Source organism: Alligator mississippiensis, chromosome 2 (genome assembly GCF_030867095.1).
Source record: "Alligator mississippiensis isolate rAllMis1 chromosome 2, rAllMis1, whole genome shotgun sequence".
In the NCBI taxonomy this organism is placed as follows: Eukaryota; Metazoa; Chordata; order Crocodylia; family Alligatoridae; genus Alligator; species Alligator mississippiensis.
In genome coordinates, this window is record NC_081825.1 from 227,726,793 (window position 1) to 227,747,789 (window position 20,997).

Genomic DNA, 20,997 nt, shown 5'->3' on the forward strand with positions numbered 1-20,997 from the left:
GATTTGTTCGGAAGCTTAAGATGGGTAAATACATTATCTAGTAGCTGTAGCCTTTGGCTGTCAGTCACAGTTCAACAACTATAGTTTGTTGTATGTCATCTTATGATACTTTGCAGCAGTGGCCCTATCTGCTGATGCCAGGGTTGAAAAAGACCAGCTTTGACATTTTAGAACATGGACAATTGGAAGGCTCCAAAGTCTGTCAGAATTTGCACTGTCGTTTTAGAACCCAGCGTGTGTGTTGTGTGTGTGTGCTGTGTAGTTAGCAACTGTATGGTACTGTACACCTTTTTTTTTTTAAAGGTCAGAACTTTTTTGAAACCCTGCGACTTCACTGATTTCTCTTAGCAGAACTAGTTCTGCTGTATTTTGCACCCTCAAATCATCAAGGTGGCACCTTCAAATTTGAGTATCTTCATTCTGCATAAGACATTATATCTATATGATTTATTCCCTGTTGTAAGAGGTACAGTGATTATTTTTTCATCCTTTGCACTGGAGCTTCTCTTTGAAAAGGAGCTCTCCTTCCTTCCTTCTCCCTTATTTTCAGCAAAAGAAAATTCCATTCTCTCTAAGTCAGGGAGCAATAGTCAGTTTTCCCTGCTTTCTGTTTGATGGAGGAGTCCTCTCACTTGGTCAGTTTTTTACGTTAGTAACCAAAGGTGGCACTTGCCCAGGGGCCACCAGGGTCTTGCCAAGTTCTTCTGTCCTTCTCTAGGACAGGAGGTTCATTCTGCAGTATTACTGGCTTTGCCTGATTCCAGCAGGCAGAGGGTAACCAGTGTGGTGGGTTTTTATTGGGATGTTACCATAGCATCCTGGTACTTTTACAATCTATTTAGAAGTCCAAAGGTTTGAAAAGAGTGCTTGAAAGTTTCTGAACTCTGGCGAGGTGCCAAAATTTAATTACACCAGAGACAAAGACCCATTGAAAGCTGCTGCTGTTCAGCGAAGCAGCACCTGAGTGCTGGAGTTCCCAGCATAGCCATTTCTGAGAGTTTTGGCTGTGTTATCACCATGTCCTCCTGAACCCTCTTTCTTCCTCTCATGTGCTTGTACCCATCCCATAGACAAAGTGAATATGTTGCAAGAAACATCCTTCCTGGTGCTGGCATCTTATAGAGACTCCTTTCTGCGGTTTGGCGGCAGTGGCGCATGTAAAGACAAGGAGCGAAAACACACTGAAGTCCCCACTGTAAAAACCTTTCACGTCTTCCACAGTCAGCCAAGATTCTGTATGTGGTGTTTCCTTTCCCTCTCTCTCTCCCTCACTACACTGGTGGGAAAGGCAGCTTTTACTAATGGAGGGATTATCCATCTACCTAACAAAACCTTTGAGTATAGCACAAATGCTAACAGCATATTAGAGTGAACTAATGAGGGCTTTAGTTTAATTTCTAGTGCAACTGGATGAGTCAGGGATCTCATTCTTGGGAACTTTAATGTGCAAATTTCTCCATCTGAGATGTTGTGTAGGACGGCAAAAAACTGAGGTTTTTGCTAGATCTAAAATCAGCAGCTTTGGAGCTTGTTAAAAAATATATATATATCCAAATTCTTTTCCTTCTAGAGGATATCCCTGCAGGCTGTTACATCAAATGTCTAGATGTTAAAAGTAGTTGCTTAAGTAGCTAAGGGTAAAAGTGGCTCTTTCTGTTCTGTATACAAACCATCTTCTTACTGGTGCTGAACAGAATAATGGGTGCTGACAGATGTTTAGGCCCCTACTCTAACTTATGCTGCTTTACATAAAGTGCCATGAGTTAGTGACCCCCCTGACCCAACTGACTTTCGCCTGTTGGGGGTGGGGGGAGGTCGAACTCCACTTCAGAGTTGATCCAGCTGCAGAGCCTACTTGCAGCCTCTTTCCCCTAGCCCTGCCCAACCCCCCCAGCTCCAGTGCCCCCCAGGGGAAAAGTGAGGGAGAGAGAGCTGCAGGCAAGAAGCTGCAGCTGGGTGGGGCCAGGTATTATGGGGCTGGCAGGAGCATGGAGCCCGTGCCCAGGGGGCAGTGGGTGCATCGAGCTCAGGTGGGCAGGGTGGGGTGTGAGGGAGGGTGGTTGGGTGTGGGGGGGCCCTCCACACACTCCCCCAGTGGTGCACAGCCCCTACTGCTGGTGGCAGCAGCAGGAGGTGGCAGGCAATTGGGGTGCTTGTGGCTCATGCAGGCACTGCTGCCCGGTGGCATACGGCTCCGGCCACAGCTGCACATGGTGGCAAGGAGTGCAGCCAGGCCAGCCTGCCTCTATCACATGGGATGCCCCTCAATGCATGTGCAGCTCCCAGCACTTGTGTACCACAAGGAGAAGCCCTGCCTGATGGAGCCAGCTGTCTTCCCCGCTCCCTGTGGCCAGGGAAACAGAGGCTGGGGCTCCCAACCACTTCCAATAGAGTCCTGGCAGCTTCATGTGATGGCAGGCAGCAGGGAAGGCATCTGGCTCCATTGCACGGGGCTTCCCCCTGGTGATGCCTGAGTTACACATGTGTCGTGGGGAGCTGTGCGCGATAGAGGTAGGCTGGCCTGGCTGTGCTTCTTGTTGCTGTGTGCAGCTCTAGCCAGAGGTGCGTGCTTCTGGACAGCAGTGCCTACGCAGAAGTGCCTTGAGAGCCTCTGTGCCATGGTGGGGAGTATGTGGGAGGGGCCCGGCACCTGCCGACCCCCCCTTATACACCCAAACTACTCCCACAACCCATCCATTTATGTACACACCCCACAACATACCCCAGGCCTCCCCACTTATATAGACACAACCCCCCCCGCAGACACATTCCCCTACACCCCACCATATACACACACCCATCCCCAACCACACTCCACACAGTTCCCCACAAACAATATACAAGAGTGAGACTTAATTTTTTAACTATTATGCAATCACCTCTATGTACACACTACACAAACACAAATCATGACAAAAATATTTTTTGAATAAAATTAAAATATGTTATATTAGGTGTTTGACTTTTAGTGTATGATTTGTTTTTTTCTGGTTCAAAGATGGCAACCCCCCCCCCCCCCCCCCAACCCGCAAAGGAGTACTTCCAGGAGCCAGGGAGGGACTTCTGGTGACAAAGGTCAGGGGTTGGGGGGAACTTCCAGTCTCAAAATTGTGACCAGGGGGTGAGGCACATGTCTAGGAGTGGGGCTACCCTTGTGGGCCTTGACAGCTCACCAAAACTCATTAAGCGGGCCTCCAGCCAAAATAATTGCCTACCCCTCATCTATAACATAGTCTGAAAGCATCCAGACAGCTGTAACCGTTCTTGCCTCTCCAGTAGCATCTTTGATCCTGCTTGACATTCTTATAAGTTAATAATTAGAGTTTTATCTAGCTCCTCTGTACAGTGGGACATTATTTGCTTCTTTGGAACCAAAGCAAATGTTTTCTGTGAGAGACTATGCATGTACAGTATAACCTCATAAATCCGGCACTGCAGGCAGGTGGCGTCAGCCGCTCCTGGGGTTGCAGCAGCGAGCGAAGTGGAGGAAACTGTAAGTGAGTGTGGGGCACGGCTCTTGCTGCTGCATGCGCCCCAGGAGGTCTGTGAGCTGGGGAGGCTGCACCGGGCTCTTCCTGGGGGGGTGCATGCTCCCAGATCTGCACACCAGATGAAAACAGGCTGCTGCTCTTGTCCAGCACACAGATTTGGGGGCACACGTTCCCTAGGAAGAGCCCGGCACAGCCCCCCAGCCTGCAGCCCTCCTGGGGCATGCATAGCAGCAAGAGCTGTGGCCCCATGCCCCGCACCCACTGATAGTTTCCTCTGCTTTTGCTCCCTGCTGCAGACCCAGAAGTCCCACAGCCAATTCAGTATAAAAAAGGGTTGGCTGCTTGCCCACAGTATGCCGGTCACTGCTGGTCTGTGGTTTGCCAGTCCACAGCATAAAAAAGTTGGGAACCCCTGCATTATTTGATTTGGACTGCAGATAGAGTGATTCTACTGGATGCAATTTTCCAGTAAGGTAAAATGAGACAGACTATGCTTAGGGCATCTTTTCTATCCCCTTCCCCATGTGGAGTGAGTAGAGTGAACCCTAAATAGGTCTGTTCAGTCATGATTGCAGCTGCCAAATTGCACACCTCAGTTCCACATATAAAACTACCATCATAAAACCATTGCTTCCATGAAGGTCCATGCCTAAGGGCTTTCCGCCAGGAATCATTAGCACCTGCCCCTGTCACTACCAGGCACCCGACTCAGGCAGTCCTGTGGGGCACTGCAGCCATGGAGGGAAGGACCGGGTACTCAAGCAGGCAGGCAGGCTCCAGGGGGTGGGGATCAGGCTCGCCACTTTTTTTTTTAGTTCGGTGGAGCCTGCTTTCCCAGGCTGCTGCCAGGCTGCCCGCACAGCCCATGAGCCGCGTGGAGTCCGGTGCTTTACTCTGGTGGCTGTGGGGTAGCAAACTAAAACTCCTCGGGTATGTTTTAGTTTGCTGCGCCCCAAAGTCATTTAAGGCGCATTAGGCTGCCGAATGTGCTACAGTGGCTGGAATTAATGCACAGTACACCTCCAATGCATGCAAACACCAATGCTATTAAAGCAGTGCAACAGCATTTAACCCACTTTAAAGCGTCATGCACACATGCCCCTCATTTTGTCTACACACACCCTTTTTCCTGTTAAAGTTCAGTGTCTCATCTAGTTGCATGTCTTCAGGAGCTGGGATATTAGGAAAAAGATCAAAAATTGTGAAACTTGTGATAAATTTGTAAGAGTCGAGACTTATAGCAGTGTTGTAAAGTAACTAGTGAAAAAAAATCAGATTAACTTTGTTTCCATTTATAGGGCTTCTGATCTTTATATTTAAAAAAATCTCATGATGCCGTCTCTTGAGGCATCACTAGAATTAATTACAATTGTTCTAGTATGGTATAAGAAATACATTATTTTAATAAAGTTTTATCTGTGGACCATGGTGGTAGAATCTGTTCTCTTTCCAATGATTTTTTGAGCCATAATGCAACAATATAATTTTTTCATTTTTTTTTAAATGACATGGGGACCATTCTTTTAAATTCTGCTTGCTGTTGTGTCTCAGAGACCTTTTCTATATTGTGAAGGGTATGTCTGTAATCAAATTATTTGACTATCAAGTTATAATACAGGATCTTGTTTCATGAAAATAGCTAACCAAAGGATTTCCCCTAACTAATTACTTTTATTTCCTTTGGGGAAGTTGCTAATGGAGAAGCTCTGCTGTGATCAAGAATGAATCCCAGTCTTTTTCATTAGCCCTTCTACAAGAGATCCACTATGCTGCTGTTCTGGGGGAGTCTTTTAATGATTCTCTGAAGTGCCTATCTTTCTTTCCTACTTGAAAGAAGCACAGTAACATGCATATATGGTTCCTTTTTTCACTTGAGGAGATGCTATCATAGCAACTTTGGCTTATAATATTTATATTTGTTTCTGTCTCTCTTGCATATTGATTTTCATTTGATCTTAAAAGGGCATTTCTAATCCTTTACAACACATGGAGTCAACAGAAATGCTTCTTCAAAATCTAAGAGAGAGAACAAAATCTAACTACAAGTTTATTAAACTAGTATTTTATTGGATATTTTGTAATGATTACAACTCAAATATTGGACCACTTGTGTTTGAGCATGAAACAATAAAAATTAAACTAGTTGCCTATCAAAGCCTATTCCTATTTGAATAGGAAACTAGACCATAGAGACGTTCCCTACCAAAGGCATTTGTCAGCTTCACTCTGAATTGCCATTAAGATCTTGTCAAAACTGAAAGTGAATTTGCACCAACAATACAAGAAAGTACCAGTTCTCTGGAAGAAAAATCCTAATATCCTTGTTAAGATGGGTGTGTCGTGGTTTTAGGGAGGATTGTAGAGGGAAAGGAAACTCAGTTCAAATGCGCAAAAGGAAGATGCATTCTGGACAGATGGACAAATATGGTAATAGAACTCCAGCTATTTCTTCAGCTCAGGAGGAAGAAGGATGCATCATTCAGTCTCTAAAGCTTTCAAATGACCCATGGACACCCCTTGGGCTATTTTAGAATAAGTTTTTATGCGTTTCAAGAGCCCTTAAATCATATAATAGAAGCCTGAGACTGAGGGTGTGCTTTTGCACGTAGGCTTCCACCTAACGAAGAGGTGAAGGTAAACTGTAAAATCTGGGAGATTAGCTTTGTAAAGTATAATATTTTCCAAAGTTGTTGTTGTTCTTCTTCTTCTTATTATTATTATTTTTTAACCGTTTGAGATGGTCTGAGGGTGTCCAATTTGGGTTCTGATTTCTAACATTTTGTCTGTTTTGATTTTATCTCTATAGTTTTAACAGCGTGCGTCAAGGAACTCACATTTTGTTCCGAGAGTTCAGCTTTGTGCAAGCCACTCCTCATAATAGGACATCCTATCTACGGACTTTCTGGAGATGTTTCCGAACAGTGGGCAAAAATGGAGGTAAGGGTTGGGTTTTTGGGGGTTTGTTTGGTTTGGCGGGGGGGGGCTGCCCCCCCAGCCATCCCTCTCCAGTTCCCTCCCACTTCCCTCCAATTTCCTCCACTTGAAAATCCATCATTATCTCAATAACTCTGCACTCTAATCTGTTGACTGCCCAATAAACAGGCAATAGGCAGTAATAATTAAATATTTTCTGATTTCTCACATTCGTAATCTCTACTGTATGCTAGTCTATAATGCTTTCTGTACCTAACACTCTGGTATGTGCAACACCAAGATTAATAAACAACTTGAGACTGGAAGTGTCAAGTGATGTTCTAGATTAGTTCTTTTCTCTTGTGGGACAGGTTCTTGATATCCCACCCTTTTTGTTTAAAATAAATATGCTTTGCATTGCTTTGTACAAGAGCAAGGTCAAATTGTGTAGAACTGGCAAATATGAGACTTATAATAACTTGTTTTTCATTCCTTTTGCAGTGAATATCAGAGCTTTTGGCTAGACCTAGACAAAGCTCTATCTCTTGGCCATATCTTACCCTAAAGGTTGGTGCTCCTTACTGTTTCCAAGGAGCAGTTACCCAGGCAATGGGGAATAAGGTGACATTTTTCATTAGGCATTCTGAGTTCCAGTCTCTTCTATTTTTTTAGATCCTTGAAAATGGGGACCAAAAGGCAAACTTAACTTGATCTAGAAAAAGCCAGTATAGTCAGCAGACATGCTCTCATTAACCTATCACTATCATGTGCTGCCATCCTTGGCCATTTTCAAGAGGCCTAGGCCAACCTGCAGAAGCGTGGCTAAGCAGAAGTCCCCAAAGCTTATTCCTGAGTGATCATAGCATGAACTTTTGCAGATGTGACAACTAGCTTGGTTAGCAAAGTAAAGGAAGCCATCTATATGGCTAACTAAACCAGAAATGCTGTGCAATTGAACAAAACACAAGGCCTGGAAAGAGACATTATCAGGGAGTACTATCCATTAAATAATCCAAACATACTATATCATAGCTTTATCTTAAAATAGTGTAGTAGTGATTGATGTAACTAAATGTATTAGATACTATTTTGTTATAATAGGTATATTTTTAAGATGCTTAGATGATTTGTAGAAACAAAACAGCCTTGTCAGAGAAGACCATAAACTAAAATAAAGAAGAAGCAGAACAGCATTGAAGATCATCCCACAATGGGAAAGGAAAGGAGAGAAACTCTCCCTTTTACTTTCCCAAGGATATAAATCCAAGCTAATTGACACCTTCCAAGTCCACAAGACATCTGGGTCAGTCCAGCACCAAAAGTTTCAGTGAAACAAAGAAATTTAAATAAAACCAATCAGAGAGAATTTATTAGAATATTAGAATCAGCCATCTATAAATATGGGGTATAGGCTAGAGGAAAATTTGTTGAACTCAGCAAATTAAAAAAGACTTCCTTCCAATCTGTGCACCCCCTCCTCCCACTTCCTGAGTCTTCCTAGCCAAATGGACTTCGGGATAAATGTTTGTTTTGGTGTCTTGAAGTGCAAGCAAATAAAAAGTTGGACTGTAGACTTGTTTCTGCTGCTTCTCAATAGCCTACCTACAAGGTTACCTGTAATCTGGGTAACATGTGATACTGCTTTCAAGCTCTGCTAAACCAGCAGTATAACTAGGGTAAGTACATGACATGAGGCACCAGCTCTGAGTTAACTGGGACACCTGAGTGGAGACTCCTGGTAGCAGCAGCTGGGTGCAGAGACACTGCCTGTGCAGTAACTGCTGCTGCAACAGCTGGAGATGGGCAAAAAGCAAGGCAGTAACAGCAGCCAGGATTTTTGACCACAAAGTAGGTAGGTAGGTCCTATGTCCCCCTCCCCAAAACCACTACCAGCAGGGTTTTGTCCAGGGCATAAAAAATTGTTACTTATGCCTCTGGAGTAAACTGTCTGATATCAGTCCAGGTAGGGAAGGTATGAACTCTTTGAGGCCAGATCACTGGGAACAAATATGGGATATAGGTTGCTACCTACTCTTATTTTTGAGAGATCCCAGTACCAATGAGTAATGTAGGAGCACCTCAAAATGGCAGGCCTGTTGCTGGTGGAGGATGTGTCCACAAATTGTGAAGAGAGCTGTGCAGTGGCAAGTGCTTCACTTGTGCTCCTAGCACAATCTCCATTTTATATGGCTTAGTTGGCGCTTTCTTATCCATCAACTGATCCCAGCCAAACACCAGAGCAGGTCAGTGACAGTATATGTTGTAGTTTGCAAAGATCAATGAGATGTTGTCTTCATTATGTAAATATTCAAGATGTCTCATGTTTATTCCTAATATTTGCATGAAAAAACTGAATAGATCAAGGAAGCGAATAAAATTATGTAGCCCTTCATAGCTGTGGGCTCTGGAGGCAAAGGTCCAAATGTCCATAACTACTGTCCGGGTGTGGTCCTGAGAGGAGAATTCAAGACAGTTGTTTATCCTGATGGGAAAAAATACTAGATAACTAATGCACTTCTTGGACTTTGAACAGACATGTGTCTTGTTTTTAGAAGTAGAAACCAATGCATCATTAGAGTATGTTTTGCCAGTAACTCATCCAACCACTTACATCCAACCACTTACAGAGTTGAGTTCTCCAAACCCTTTTTCTTTTTGTAGGCAGAAGTTACACACTAATCTTGTTTTCATGCATCTCCATTCTATTTACTAGGGACTTCTGGTCCATAAGTAAGAAGGCTGAAATGTGTCTTAGCAACAGGCAGTGTTTTCTAAATGGGTCACTTGAATTTCCATTCCATGCACCTGTAGTAAAATAACTTCTAGACAGTTTCACAAGAGAGATCAGAACATCACCCAATATTTTATGCATTAGAGCCAAACAGCTGACAAATTACCAACTCATGCAAACACAAGTAGTACATAAAGGATTGTATGTCTTTACACATAGGTAATATGGGACTGGATTTGTCAGTATATTGATTTTGATGTTACTTCCACATGCAACACTAGGGAAACATATGTTCTCTCTGTACAAAATCACGATTTCATGATTCTAGTCCTCTGGATCAGTCCCTGCTTCTAAGAATTTCTTCCGGGTGAGGCACCTCTCTGTTCAGTGCCTTAAGTCTCTTAGCACAGGATGCCTCTGCTATTTTTAATCTTCCCTAGTTCAGGACTGCTTTTGTTGCATTTTTCTGTATCCCTGTGTGATTGCCTGGTTCTTGTTTGCCAGGAAATAATTCACTGCCAGGCATAAGCTCTCAATTTTTATCTTCTATTCAAATTTAGAATTTCTGCTTTGGAATGAGCGACTGCTATTTTTTGGCACTCTCTTCCCCTCCCCCCTGAAAACAACTATGTAAAATAAATGCCTGCCCAGTGAGGAGATATGTAACATAATACCACAAATGAGGATATATGAAGAGACTAAATATACACATGCAGCCTACAGAAGTAAGGGAAGGAAGAACTGGAAGTTATGGATATAGAATGATGCAGTTTCTAAACTTCTACAAACATAGACACTGGGAAATGAGAAAGGGGTGTATTGTTCTGGTGTTGTAATGGGATTTCAGAGTAAACTGCTCCGTGTTGGAAGTGGTGTTCCACTTGTATCTTTGACAGTTCAGCAAAGGAATGAAATGCCAGTTCAACCAGCCTGCTAGCTGCTCCCACTGTATAAGAAAACATCCTTCCACTGGCATTTGTTGTTTCTGCCTGTCAATCTTGTAATAAACATGCCATGACTTAGCATGCACATACTTCACTATGAGCTCTCTTAGCTCACTCACAAGGCATACAAAACTCCAGTCCAAAGAGCTGCATGTAGCTTCAGCAAAGGATCCCCTTTCCCCTTTTAGAAATAATTTATACTGGAACTCTGAACACTTGTACAGTTTTGCTTTATTTATTGATAAAGTAAGAAGTATACTAACATTAAAGGATTCTCTTGAATTTACTACCAGGTTTCACCTTCCCATTTTGTGCCCTATCTTCATGGTGTCTTAGCTCTCATAATCCCCCATCAGGAGAGTGAAGTGGACTGCGTTTTTATAGGCTCCCTGGCCTGCCTTTTTGCCAACAAGATTTGCTCAGTTTCATGCTAGAATGCTGTGGGGTCAAGGTAGCCCCATTACTTCAGATTTAGTACACAAAACATCTCCCATGGTGGGCATCTGCTTGCACGCTGAGAGATACTGTACAAATGAACTGTGTCTTAACAACAACAGGCTCTTCCAAAGGAAGGTCAAATGAGTAGGAGTTTTGTCTCCACTCTGCTTATGCTTAAAGTGACCTCTTGAGATCTAGGTGACCTGTTCTTTGAGCTTGTCTGTTTTCTGGGACTGTTTAATTAAAACTGTGCTTTTGCAGCATAAACAGCTCCTACCAAGACCTGCTGCAAAGTTTCATAAGGTCAACACATGCCTCTTCCTACCCCCATGGCTTTCTTGTCTGGGTGATTCTCTGGTTTTAATTAAAAAGGTTTTTTCCCCTTCCCTTGTCCTTTCTTTTAAATATCCTCCAGCCAATTAAAGGAATTTTACTTTAAGAGTTTCAGGCCCAACATGTGGGGAAGGAGGGAGGCTCAGTCAGGGCCATCAGTGCACACATGCCTTGAATTGGTGTAGAGCCAAACTCTGTCCTTCCAGACCCCTGCTTTTCTTTGGAGCATTTTATCAGCTATTGCTGTTGCCTCAGTATGATGCTTGCCTCCAAGAAAGACAGAGTACCTGATCCAGATGCAGGATTCTGTCCTTCCATACAGAAGGAGCTAACTGTCAGCTTTAGATGCTAAAAACCACTGAAGCAGAAAACTGCAAGAAGTATGGAGAGTCCATTGTGGTTTTTTCCTAGCCCTCCCCATAAGCACTACACTCTATAGTCAATGTCATATTGGGGTTAATCATTTCATATTCCCCTTCTAACTATTTCAGATTCCCCATTGTGTGTATAGGTTACCTCACCATGGCTGCATTCCCAACTGCCAAGACGGAAGAGTAACCCTTCTAGAACTGGTGTCATCAGGTGCTTTGTACCCACCTTAAACCAAGCATAACAACTCTGTAATGAACCTGTATTGAAGACTGTGACCCACTGGAGAGAACAGTATATCAGCTACACCTGTGGCCAATTCTGTTTGACTGCCCAGACCCATGGAAAATTGGAATATTTACAAAAGTTAGAGCAATACCATATCTATATAATTAATAAAAATTAGAGGTTGGAAAGACTTAGGGGCTATCCAACTCCCATCTCTTATTCCAGAGATGCTGACAAGACTACTCTGAGATTTAGCAAATATTTTTGGTTTTTTTGTTTCATTCCTGCTAGTGCCAGCTATAACTCTGTATACTAAATTACTCTTCTCTCTAGTGCTTACAGCCTTTGTAGACTGTTATGTCATCTACAGTTGCTTAGTCAAGACAAAGAGTTACATAATAAAGACTAAACATGGCATCATGAAGTATTGCTCTTCCTCCTCTGATTTTTAAGATCTGCTTATAGTCTACACCTGAGCTGTTTTATAACCTTTTGGTTATTGGTTTTGGGGAAGCTTTTCTTGGGAGAAAAAAAAATTACACCATGCACTAAAGGTGGTCAGACTCTGTCTTTTGTATGTCATCTTTGGAAGCTTATTCTAAATTGGACCACCTTAACTGAGAACCTTTGCTTTCTGATTCTCATTCACTTGAGCTGTGTTGTCCAAGAGAACTATGGCTGTTTTGGTGAATTATAGTTAGAGGTGTCGTCGCTGATGGAACTTGGTCCTGACCCACTAATTACTTTTAAAGATCTGGACAGAAATGGTTTGAACTAATAGCTAAAGCAGACTGGAAGCTGGTAGAGGGAAAAGAGTAGGAAATTTATATATTTGCTAAAGCCCCTCTCATTAAAATAATATATATTTGCATTTTATGCAAGCTGGAATTTCTGCATTGCATCCAGGTAAACTGAGTTGCAGTGATCTCTAACTCAGTGAGCTAAGCTGGAGGTGTAGAATACACTGTTCATGGTATTTATCCAGACCTGAACTTTATCAGTGCTTTCAGGGTATGTAGTGCACAGAATTCAACATAGTATCCCAGAGGATTTCCTGCTTCATGTCCTGATCTGATCCCTTTATATATATACTCCCAAACCTATGCTTTCTTGAAGCTGTATCTCAATGCAAACTCCTGGAAAAGGTTAGAAGAGAGCGGGAGCCCCTGTGAAACACAGGTCTCTGCTATGCTGACACTTTTTCCAGTTCTAACTGTTAGTGCTGAGGAAATAATTCTTTTTTTTCTTTACACTGGAGTTTCAGAACTTGTTTACCCTCAAACTGAGGCCTCCTAGTTTCTCTCTTTTGCTGTTGACTCTATGACTCAGTACTGTAATATATGCATCAGACACTCTTCAACCTCTGCCTCTTGCAATATGTACTTTTGCTGGTTAGAGTCTGACATTACTACATTTCGTTAATCCTTTTGGAGCAGTGTATTGGAGCAGTTTGTATTAGACAGTGAAACTGTGTTGTGCTGTTGTATGATTCTTTGTAGAATACCTCTTAAGACTGATATTAGGAAAGAGCCTCTTTCTAGAGCAGAAAAATGTTTCTCCCAACAGAACTTGCATCTACCTCCTAATATGTTAGTATATGGGGGCTTCTTTACAATGCACTACAGAATCCCTGCTGTCTTGTGCTGCTGAGCACCACTAATTGTAGTTAACTGAATCAGACTGTAAAGTTCTTGTTACTGATGTTGTAGAGCAGTGGTTCTAAACCCTTTTCAGTCGACGTACCCCTTGGTCTTAGAGTGAGACTTCATGTACCCCTTTCAATGGGAAATTAATTTTTATGTCAAACTACATGTAATCGTGTATTATAAAAACAGCAAAACATACAAAGACTTTTTCATTTTAAACAAACTTTATTTATTCCATGCACAGAAAAAGTTGTGCAAAAAAACCCACTTAGTGTCAAATGCCAAAACATACCAAAACGTATTAGTGTGAACACTGCTGCTGCTGCTTACTATCAACCAACATTTTAATTCTAGGCGATGTTATCTCATGTACCCCCTAATGAGGCTTCATGTACCCCCAGTTCAGAACTGCTGATCTAGAGTATCCCCTCTCTTTACATTTGTACCTGGCCTGTGGTGAAGTTAGCTTTTGCCAGCTAAGAATTGTTAGGCCTGATAAGTAGGGACCTACCAAATTCACAGTGGAAATAGAGTGCACGTCACCTCCTCTAATCTTGCATGTTCACCCACACGTACCTTGTCCTTTGCTCTCCACCCGCTGCTGATTTAGCGGAGGACCCCTGATCAGCAGGAAAGCTAAAACCACAGTTTTAAACATAGCACTATTTTTGCTCCCTACCAGTCAGCAGCACACAGCAAAGCTGTCTGTGGCCCCTCAACCAGTCAGTGGCAGGAGGCAAAAATGGTGTCATATTTAAAACCGTAGTTTTTGCCACCATGCTGATCAGGAGCAAGCCACAAGCAGGGCCCCCCCACCAATTGGCAGGTGGGGGTCGGTCCCTACTGAGTGATAAGTATCATGATGGGAAATAGGGATGTAAATATCATTTTAAAATTGGTATCTCAGACCTGCAAAGACTCCCTATACCTGAAGAAGGGTGACTGCACCTGAACACTTGCCTAAAACCTTTTTCCAGCTACTCAGTTGATCTCATAAAAGATACCACTCAAAGAACCTTGCCATTTTTAAATTATCCATTTAACGTTCTCTAATTACATTAGATCAATGGTTAACTGATAACACAGCAGCTCCAACTTGCCTGCTGTTGGGAGCCACTCCCTGGGGCCCCTAGAGATAACACAGCCCATATGAAGCCCTGGAGGGCAGCAGCAGCTAATTGCTTAATTGATGAGTCGTCAGGCCTCCTTCTGTTTTCATCTTCAACTTCATAGGCTATGGGTGCTAGTCCTCCACCCTTTCTCCCTCTCTCCTGCCGGCCTTGCCACCTTCTTGTTCCTCAGGCACCGTGCCAATTCCCTTCCCCACCGGACTACACCGTATGCTAAACATTAACCGATAATGCATTACTAGTATAAATATACTTTTAAACGTTTAACCTTTCCCATCCCTAATGGGAAATCACCACAGAATACCATGGATACTAAAAGCTGTTTTGAAGTTCTTTTTGTTTACCTCTCTCTGCTAAATTTTGAGCATAGTGCTAGAAGATGTTGTGTAGCTGGAGGGGTCACTTTTCAGTTGTTAAAAGTCATGGCCCAATCCAACTGTGCGTATTTGTACCCCAAGCGGGAAACATGACACCCTAGGTAGATATGGCCCGGTAGCCTAGCTGCATAAAGCAGGAAGCCTCTCCCAGCTCTATGATAGATTTCTATTATATGTCCCCTTTTTATTTTTCCCTGTCTCTGGAGTCCCAGTCAAGCTAACTCTGCCAAGCAACAGCACCTGCATCTTTGGCTTCTCTTTTACTGTGGTTCCCTGAACACAAAGAAATGCTAAGTGATGGAAGGAAGGGTTTAAAGTTGTGAGGGCGAGGAAAGTTGGAAAGTAAAGGTGCACTGGGGACATATCTCCTTTTACTTTCCTCCCAGCCCCCAAGAGAAGCCCATTCTGGGCTCTATTTTCTAAATTCAGGCTCATCTGCCTCAGGGAATCCTGCCTCCTTAAATGATGTGCTGCTGACTCCAAGGAGATGTCTAGGTGGCACAAAGCCAGGGGTATTACTGTAATGGGGTGGCACTCAGTCTAGACTAATTAACTCACTAATAAGCAGGACAAGGTGGCTATGCTGCTTGCTGTAGCCATAGCCCCCAACTCAGACTGATGGGACATTAGACTCTTGAGTCTGGTGTCTGCTCCCTGAGCAGAGGGTAAGTTGTCAGAGGGTGGTACTGATTTCAGGGGAAAACTGTCCCTTTTCTGTCATTGGGTCCACCAGGAGGTATTTCTCAGTTCTTTCCCACTTCCCATGCAGAATTGAGACCAAGCCCTCTCTGTCATACCACATCATATTTACATGATATTCTTTGCTGGCAAGAGCATTTTGACAGGTCAGTCAGTCTGTATCGTTTAGTTGTTTGACACCCTTGAAGGGTCCATCCTAGACAGCTTGGAGTATATTTTTCTGGACAGAAATGAGCACCAGAGCCTGGCCTCCTATACTGTATGACCTGATGCGCCTTGTGGTCATACCAGATCTTTCGTGTTTCACTTGACTTTCGGGGAATTTGATAGTCTGCATGTGAAATTAAGGAGACAAACCAAAGTATGCTCTCAGCAATAATACCAAACTCGCTCAAGAACCTCAAAACCTTGCAAGCCTCCCACTTCAATGCTTATGCTCCTTCTACCACCAGAAAGCTGTCTTACCCTGGGACAACTTCCTCCAGTTTTGACCTCTGCCTCCACACCCTCCTCTTGCCACCAGTAAAGCTTAAAGCCACCAACCAAAAATGACTGAACAAGTATAAAGTATATTTAACATTGTTCTTGATTAGCTAGAGGAGGATTCCCAGTTAGCATGGCAAAACCTCTTTCTCCCTCTCTCTATCTCTCTCTGCTGAACCTTTCTGTGGAGCAGGTTGATTTAAGTTTCCTGCAATGGGAACTAAGTGTGAGCCAAAATCTTAGCCGTATGAATAAGAAAGCACCTGTAAACTATAACATCTAAAACACTTTATTCTTTTACCTAATTAAATGTGTAATTAGGGAACCTTTCTCCCCAGGAGGGGCAAGTGCTTTCCTTTCTTCTCTGAAAAAAAATCTTGATGTTACAAGGCTGCATGGTTTATTTAATTAAGGCACATTTTTTCTCATCTCACCTTCTTGGCTTACATGTAAGCTCAAAAGAAAAGAATGTGCATAAGTCTTTAAAACAGAAGCCAGAGGCACTAGGGCAAAAAAGTAATTATGAACTAAACTTAAAAACAAAAACAAAACATAACACAAACACCACCTCTCTCTGTACAGAGAATGAAGAGAAACATCTGGTTTTGTTGAGAAGTACAGAAGTATGGGGAAAGATGGGGAGTGCCTCAAAGCTCTATATGAGTATGCACATGTTTGTGGAGGGCAAGAGGCAGGGAGTCTCTGAATAGGAAGCTCTATAGTTTGGTTGATTTTTAGTTTCAACCATTTCAGGTTTTCACTGTGTACCATGCATACCGTGCCTTTATTTCTTTTTACGTCCTCAGCCACTAATTGTCATAATACTTGCTTTTCCTTTGCTAATCTCATTTTCCTGGTCTTTCTTTTTGTGTGTGTGTGTGTATTCATTTAGTTTTCTGCTGCTCAAAATGACTGAGCCAACATAATTGTCTTTAAGGTTGGGTTTGTGGGAGAGGAGGTTTGTGAGCTTGTTTCAGTACCAAAAGAAGCCTAAGTGCATGACATCTTCTAATTTCCAAATTCTGGGCAATACTTTTTTCCCTTCCTAGCACTGACATATTTTTTCCCCTTTCTAGCACTGACATCTGAGGACTTTCAAGCATTTTACAAAACATTAAGGAAGTGAAGTTCACGGATAGATGAAAAGATTCTTTAAAAAAATTACACACAGGGTGAGATAAAACCATAATTTGTGAACTCACAGTCTTATGCTTTAAAGTGCACAACCGTGCTTCCTTACTGATAGAGGTTTCCATTGCTGTCAGGCAAGTAGAGAGAGCACATGCACATGTACACGTGCACACAACTGCTCAGATGATTTCTTTACAGCATTGCTAAAGAACTGTAAATGTCGACTCCTTTTTATCCTTCTAAAAGATTTTAAATGCTCCTGGGTTAGCTAAGAATTGCAGACCATTGTGCATGAGCTGTATAGAAGGAGGAGGGGTGTGTGTGTGTGTGTGTGTATATAGATATATACGCACTTTGGCTCTGACAGAGAAGCAAGCTTACCGAAAGCTAATCTCAAGATCATTCACATTTTTCCTGTTCTAATTTTAGTCCTTTTGACATTCTAACCCAATTACCATCTGCCATGTTGGCCCTTTAGGAATCTTTAAATTCTGAGCAAGATGCGAGTTAGAATAGATAACATATGTCACTCAGTTTGCCATCTCTGTAATAGAATACATTGTCAGCTAATGCTAGCTTAATGACATGCCTCCCCTCTGTAAAAAGTCCCCAGATATACAAGTGTAGTAATGGATTAGTAATAAAAGCCTTTTCCCTTTCTGAAGGTACCTTACATCAAGGTTATCTTTGCTAACTAATGTGAAAAAAAGCAAAGTTCTCTTTCTAGAAGCATCTTATATTGGGAAGCTCCCTGTTTTCTAACACAAAAGTTGGTGATACATTTTTCCCTTCTGAAGGAGCCCAAATTGGCCAGTACCATGTGTGCTTAATTATCTTTTAATCCCTCTTTCCTTACTGTAAAGCCAAAATAATTACTCTTACAAAATGCTTGCTCTCCTTTGTTGTTTACTGCTTGCCTCACCACAGTCACACTGAACCATATCTTTTCAAGAGACATTATGAAACACTGCATTCCCCTTCCCCTAGGGCTAGAGATCACTTTTGTCACATATAACTTGGGGCCTAATCAAGATTCTCTACATATGTCTGTTCCACGGATAGCCATCTTCCAAATCATTTTTACTTAAGCCAAGTGATGTAACCTGGAGTTTGAACTGCAGTGAAATGCAACTTGGCTGGAAGAGCAGGTTTATAGCTAAATTTTGGATCTTAAGCCTGGCAAGCTGGGATTTTGGAGATTACTATAAAGAGACTATTTAATTGCAAAAGGAGAAGCAGTACTGATGAAACTCAAAAAAATTTAATTTGGGGATAAGGGGTATAAGCCCAACTTTCCCAAAAGCATTCACCCTGTCCGACGTACTTATTGGTGCCTCTTCTGAGCTACAGGAAATATATCTGTGCCAGGGGCTGTGGACATAATTGGGTAACCTGGATAGTAATTTCAGTTCCCATTGCATAGGGAAAGTTGATAAAAAGATTATGTGGGAGTCGGACAGGGCGAATGCTTTTGGGAAAGTTGGGCTTATACCCCTTATCCCCAAATTCACTGATCCCCAAACAGAGGAATCTTTCAGGTTATGTTATATTACTCCATTTTTGTGCTCCCCATTCTAAAACCCTAATGAATATAGCTTGAGCAAGAAACTGCTGGTTAAATAGCCTTTTTCTCCTCCTGAATCTTCTCCACTTTTGGGATCTGCAATAATTTAGCAGAGGATTCCCTGCTCCAGACAGTTTAAACAGACTAGGCTCATGTTTATAGGTAGGTTTAAAGATTTGGTAGGCTGATTTTTATAATTTCTTAAGTTATTTTCTTTCAAAGTCCAGCTACACTATCTTGCAGAAAGCCTGCAGAATGAATATAGAAGAAAGTCCAGTCCAATTTAGGGCACCATTTCTTCAATAATAAACATTGCCAGCAGATGCAGCAGTTAAACATGATTATCAAGGGAGCTAGTCTCATCTCTGGAATAGTACTTGTCTTAAAAATAGAAGGTTGTCATCATCCTTTCCTGCCCTTTGGCTTTTCCTTATTGGAAGAATAGTGGTTGTTATCTGCTTGACTTACCCAGTGCATTATGGTATTGCACTACAAGAACACATAAAACGGTAACAGTCTGCTTAAGCAGGTGTTGCATGCTCAGAGCAGTGTTTCTGATGTCATTAATTTGGTTTAGCCCACATGATGCAAAACAGCATACGAAGAGCTACTGCCTATGTGCATGTCAGATTTTCATTTATGAGAAGTGGAAAGTGCCTTTATTTTACTTTTTGGCCATGAGTTGATTAAATACTTTGAGAAAGAGGTAGAACGAGTATAGGAGTAGAAACTGGTGATTCCTGAATTCTAATCCTGATTCCCAAAGCTACAGAGTAAGTAATTGTACTGTGATATGCCTCTGTTTTCCTATGCAACCTGATGGTATTAGACCACTGTTGTGTTAAACCAGATGGGATCTGAACCTGCAATTTTTAGCTGAGGCATCCATAGGTGTGACTACATATACCAAAGCCCAAAAGGGTAAGGTTTACCCAAAAGGGTAAACCCTTGTTTCATTGTTACTTATAACTAACTCTTTAATTCTGTAAAAATCCATGCAAAGGTTCATCTGGCTTGCTTCCATGAAAACATTTAACCTTGTGTTAAATACACACATGGGGGAGGGTATTAAATGTAAAGAAAGCTTAATTTTCTTGTTTTGAAGTGACTTGTATCTGTAGAGCAAAGCACTGTAAAGATAATTCTTGTAACATTTTGAAGAAAACTCCTTCTGGTTTAAGTTTTTAAAAAATAGGAACATACCCCAACAGTTGAAATTAAAACTGTCCCAATGATTTGAAACCATATTCTTGTTCCAAGTTCAGACATGGCACAGGTATTGTCTCTGGTAAAGAATGGGAGCTATGCTAATTTTGGGGAGGGGAAAAAGTACTTGAGAGAGATTTACAGAAACATAGAACTGGAAGGGACCTGTAAGATCATCAAGTCTGGTCCCCTGCCATGGGCAGGAACTATTGGGCTCAGATGAACTCAACAAGGTCCAGCCTCATCTTGAACACCTCCAAGGAGGGTGACTGCACCACCTCTGCCGGGAGTGTTCCAGATTCTGGTGACCCTTATAGAGAAAATGTTTTTCCTCATACCTAGCCTGAATTTACTCTCTATTACTTTATGCCCATTGGTCCTCATCCTCTCTTGAGGTGCCCTCCTGAAGAGTTGCTTTTCTAGTTCTTGATGCCCCCCTGATGTACTTGTAGGTGGCTATCAAGTCACCTCTCAACTTTCTCTTACTCTGACTGAACAGGCCCAGTTTTTGGAGTCTCTCCTCATAGGGCCTATCCTCCGTGCCCTTAACCATATGGGTGGCTCTTCTTTGTACCCTCTCAAGCTTATCCACATCCTTTGTGAAGTGTGGTATCCAGAACTAGGCACAGTACTCCAGCTAAGGCCTCACCAATGCCGAACAGAGAGGGAGGAGTACCTCCCTGGATCTGTTGGCTACACATTGGCTGATGCATGCCAGAGTTTATTTGCCCTTCTGGCAGCCTCGTCACACTGTTGGCTCATATTCATCTTCTAGTCGATTGTGACCCCCAGGTCTTGTTCAGATGCTGTGCCAGGCAGTGGGCCACCACCCATTGTATAGTTATAGTGAGGGTTCTTCCTACCCAGGTGAAGGGACCTTGCTCTTCTTGTTAAACCTTATCTGATTTTGTTCTGCCCATAAATCCAGTCTGTCAAGGTCATCCTGGATCTTTGCCCTATCCTCTGTGCCTACATTTCCCCATAGCTTGGTATCATCTGTGAACTTAATCATTGATCTTTCCACCCCCTCATCCAAGTTGTTGAATAGCATGGGTCCAAGCACTGATCCCTAGGGGACACCAGTGGAGATGGCCCTCCAGGATGAGGCCATCCAATTAATTACCACTCTCTGGGAGTGGCCTCTAAGCCAGTTGTCTACCCACCTCACTGTAGACTGGTCCAGCCTAGTACCCTCCAGTTTGTTAGAAACCCATGGGAGACAGAGTCAGAGGCTTTACTGAAGTCTAAGTAGATGATGTCAACTTAAATGGTTAGTTACTGGTCATAGATGATGTCCAGATGGTTAGTTACCTG

General features: G+C 42.6%; 1 protein-coding gene across 8 annotated transcripts in view; it reads left to right on the plus strand.

Moving 5' to 3' along the window:
• The window catches only part of CSTPP1 (centriolar satellite-associated tubulin polyglutamylase complex regulator 1), a 123,887-nt gene that overhangs the window by 46,275 nt on the left and 56,615 nt on the right, over nt 1–20,997 (plus strand). For all 8 annotated transcript variants that reach the window (XR_002086824.2, XR_002086825.2, XR_002086823.2 and 5 more), the window contains one exon: nt 6,298–6,428. Coding sequence is in view for 5 of the 8 variants with exons in the window: in XM_059722833.1 (XP_059578816.1) it covers nt 6,298–6,428 (131 nt within the window). In the remaining 3 variants the exon portion in view is untranslated. The remainder of the gene's footprint in view (nt 1–6,297; nt 6,429–20,997) is intronic.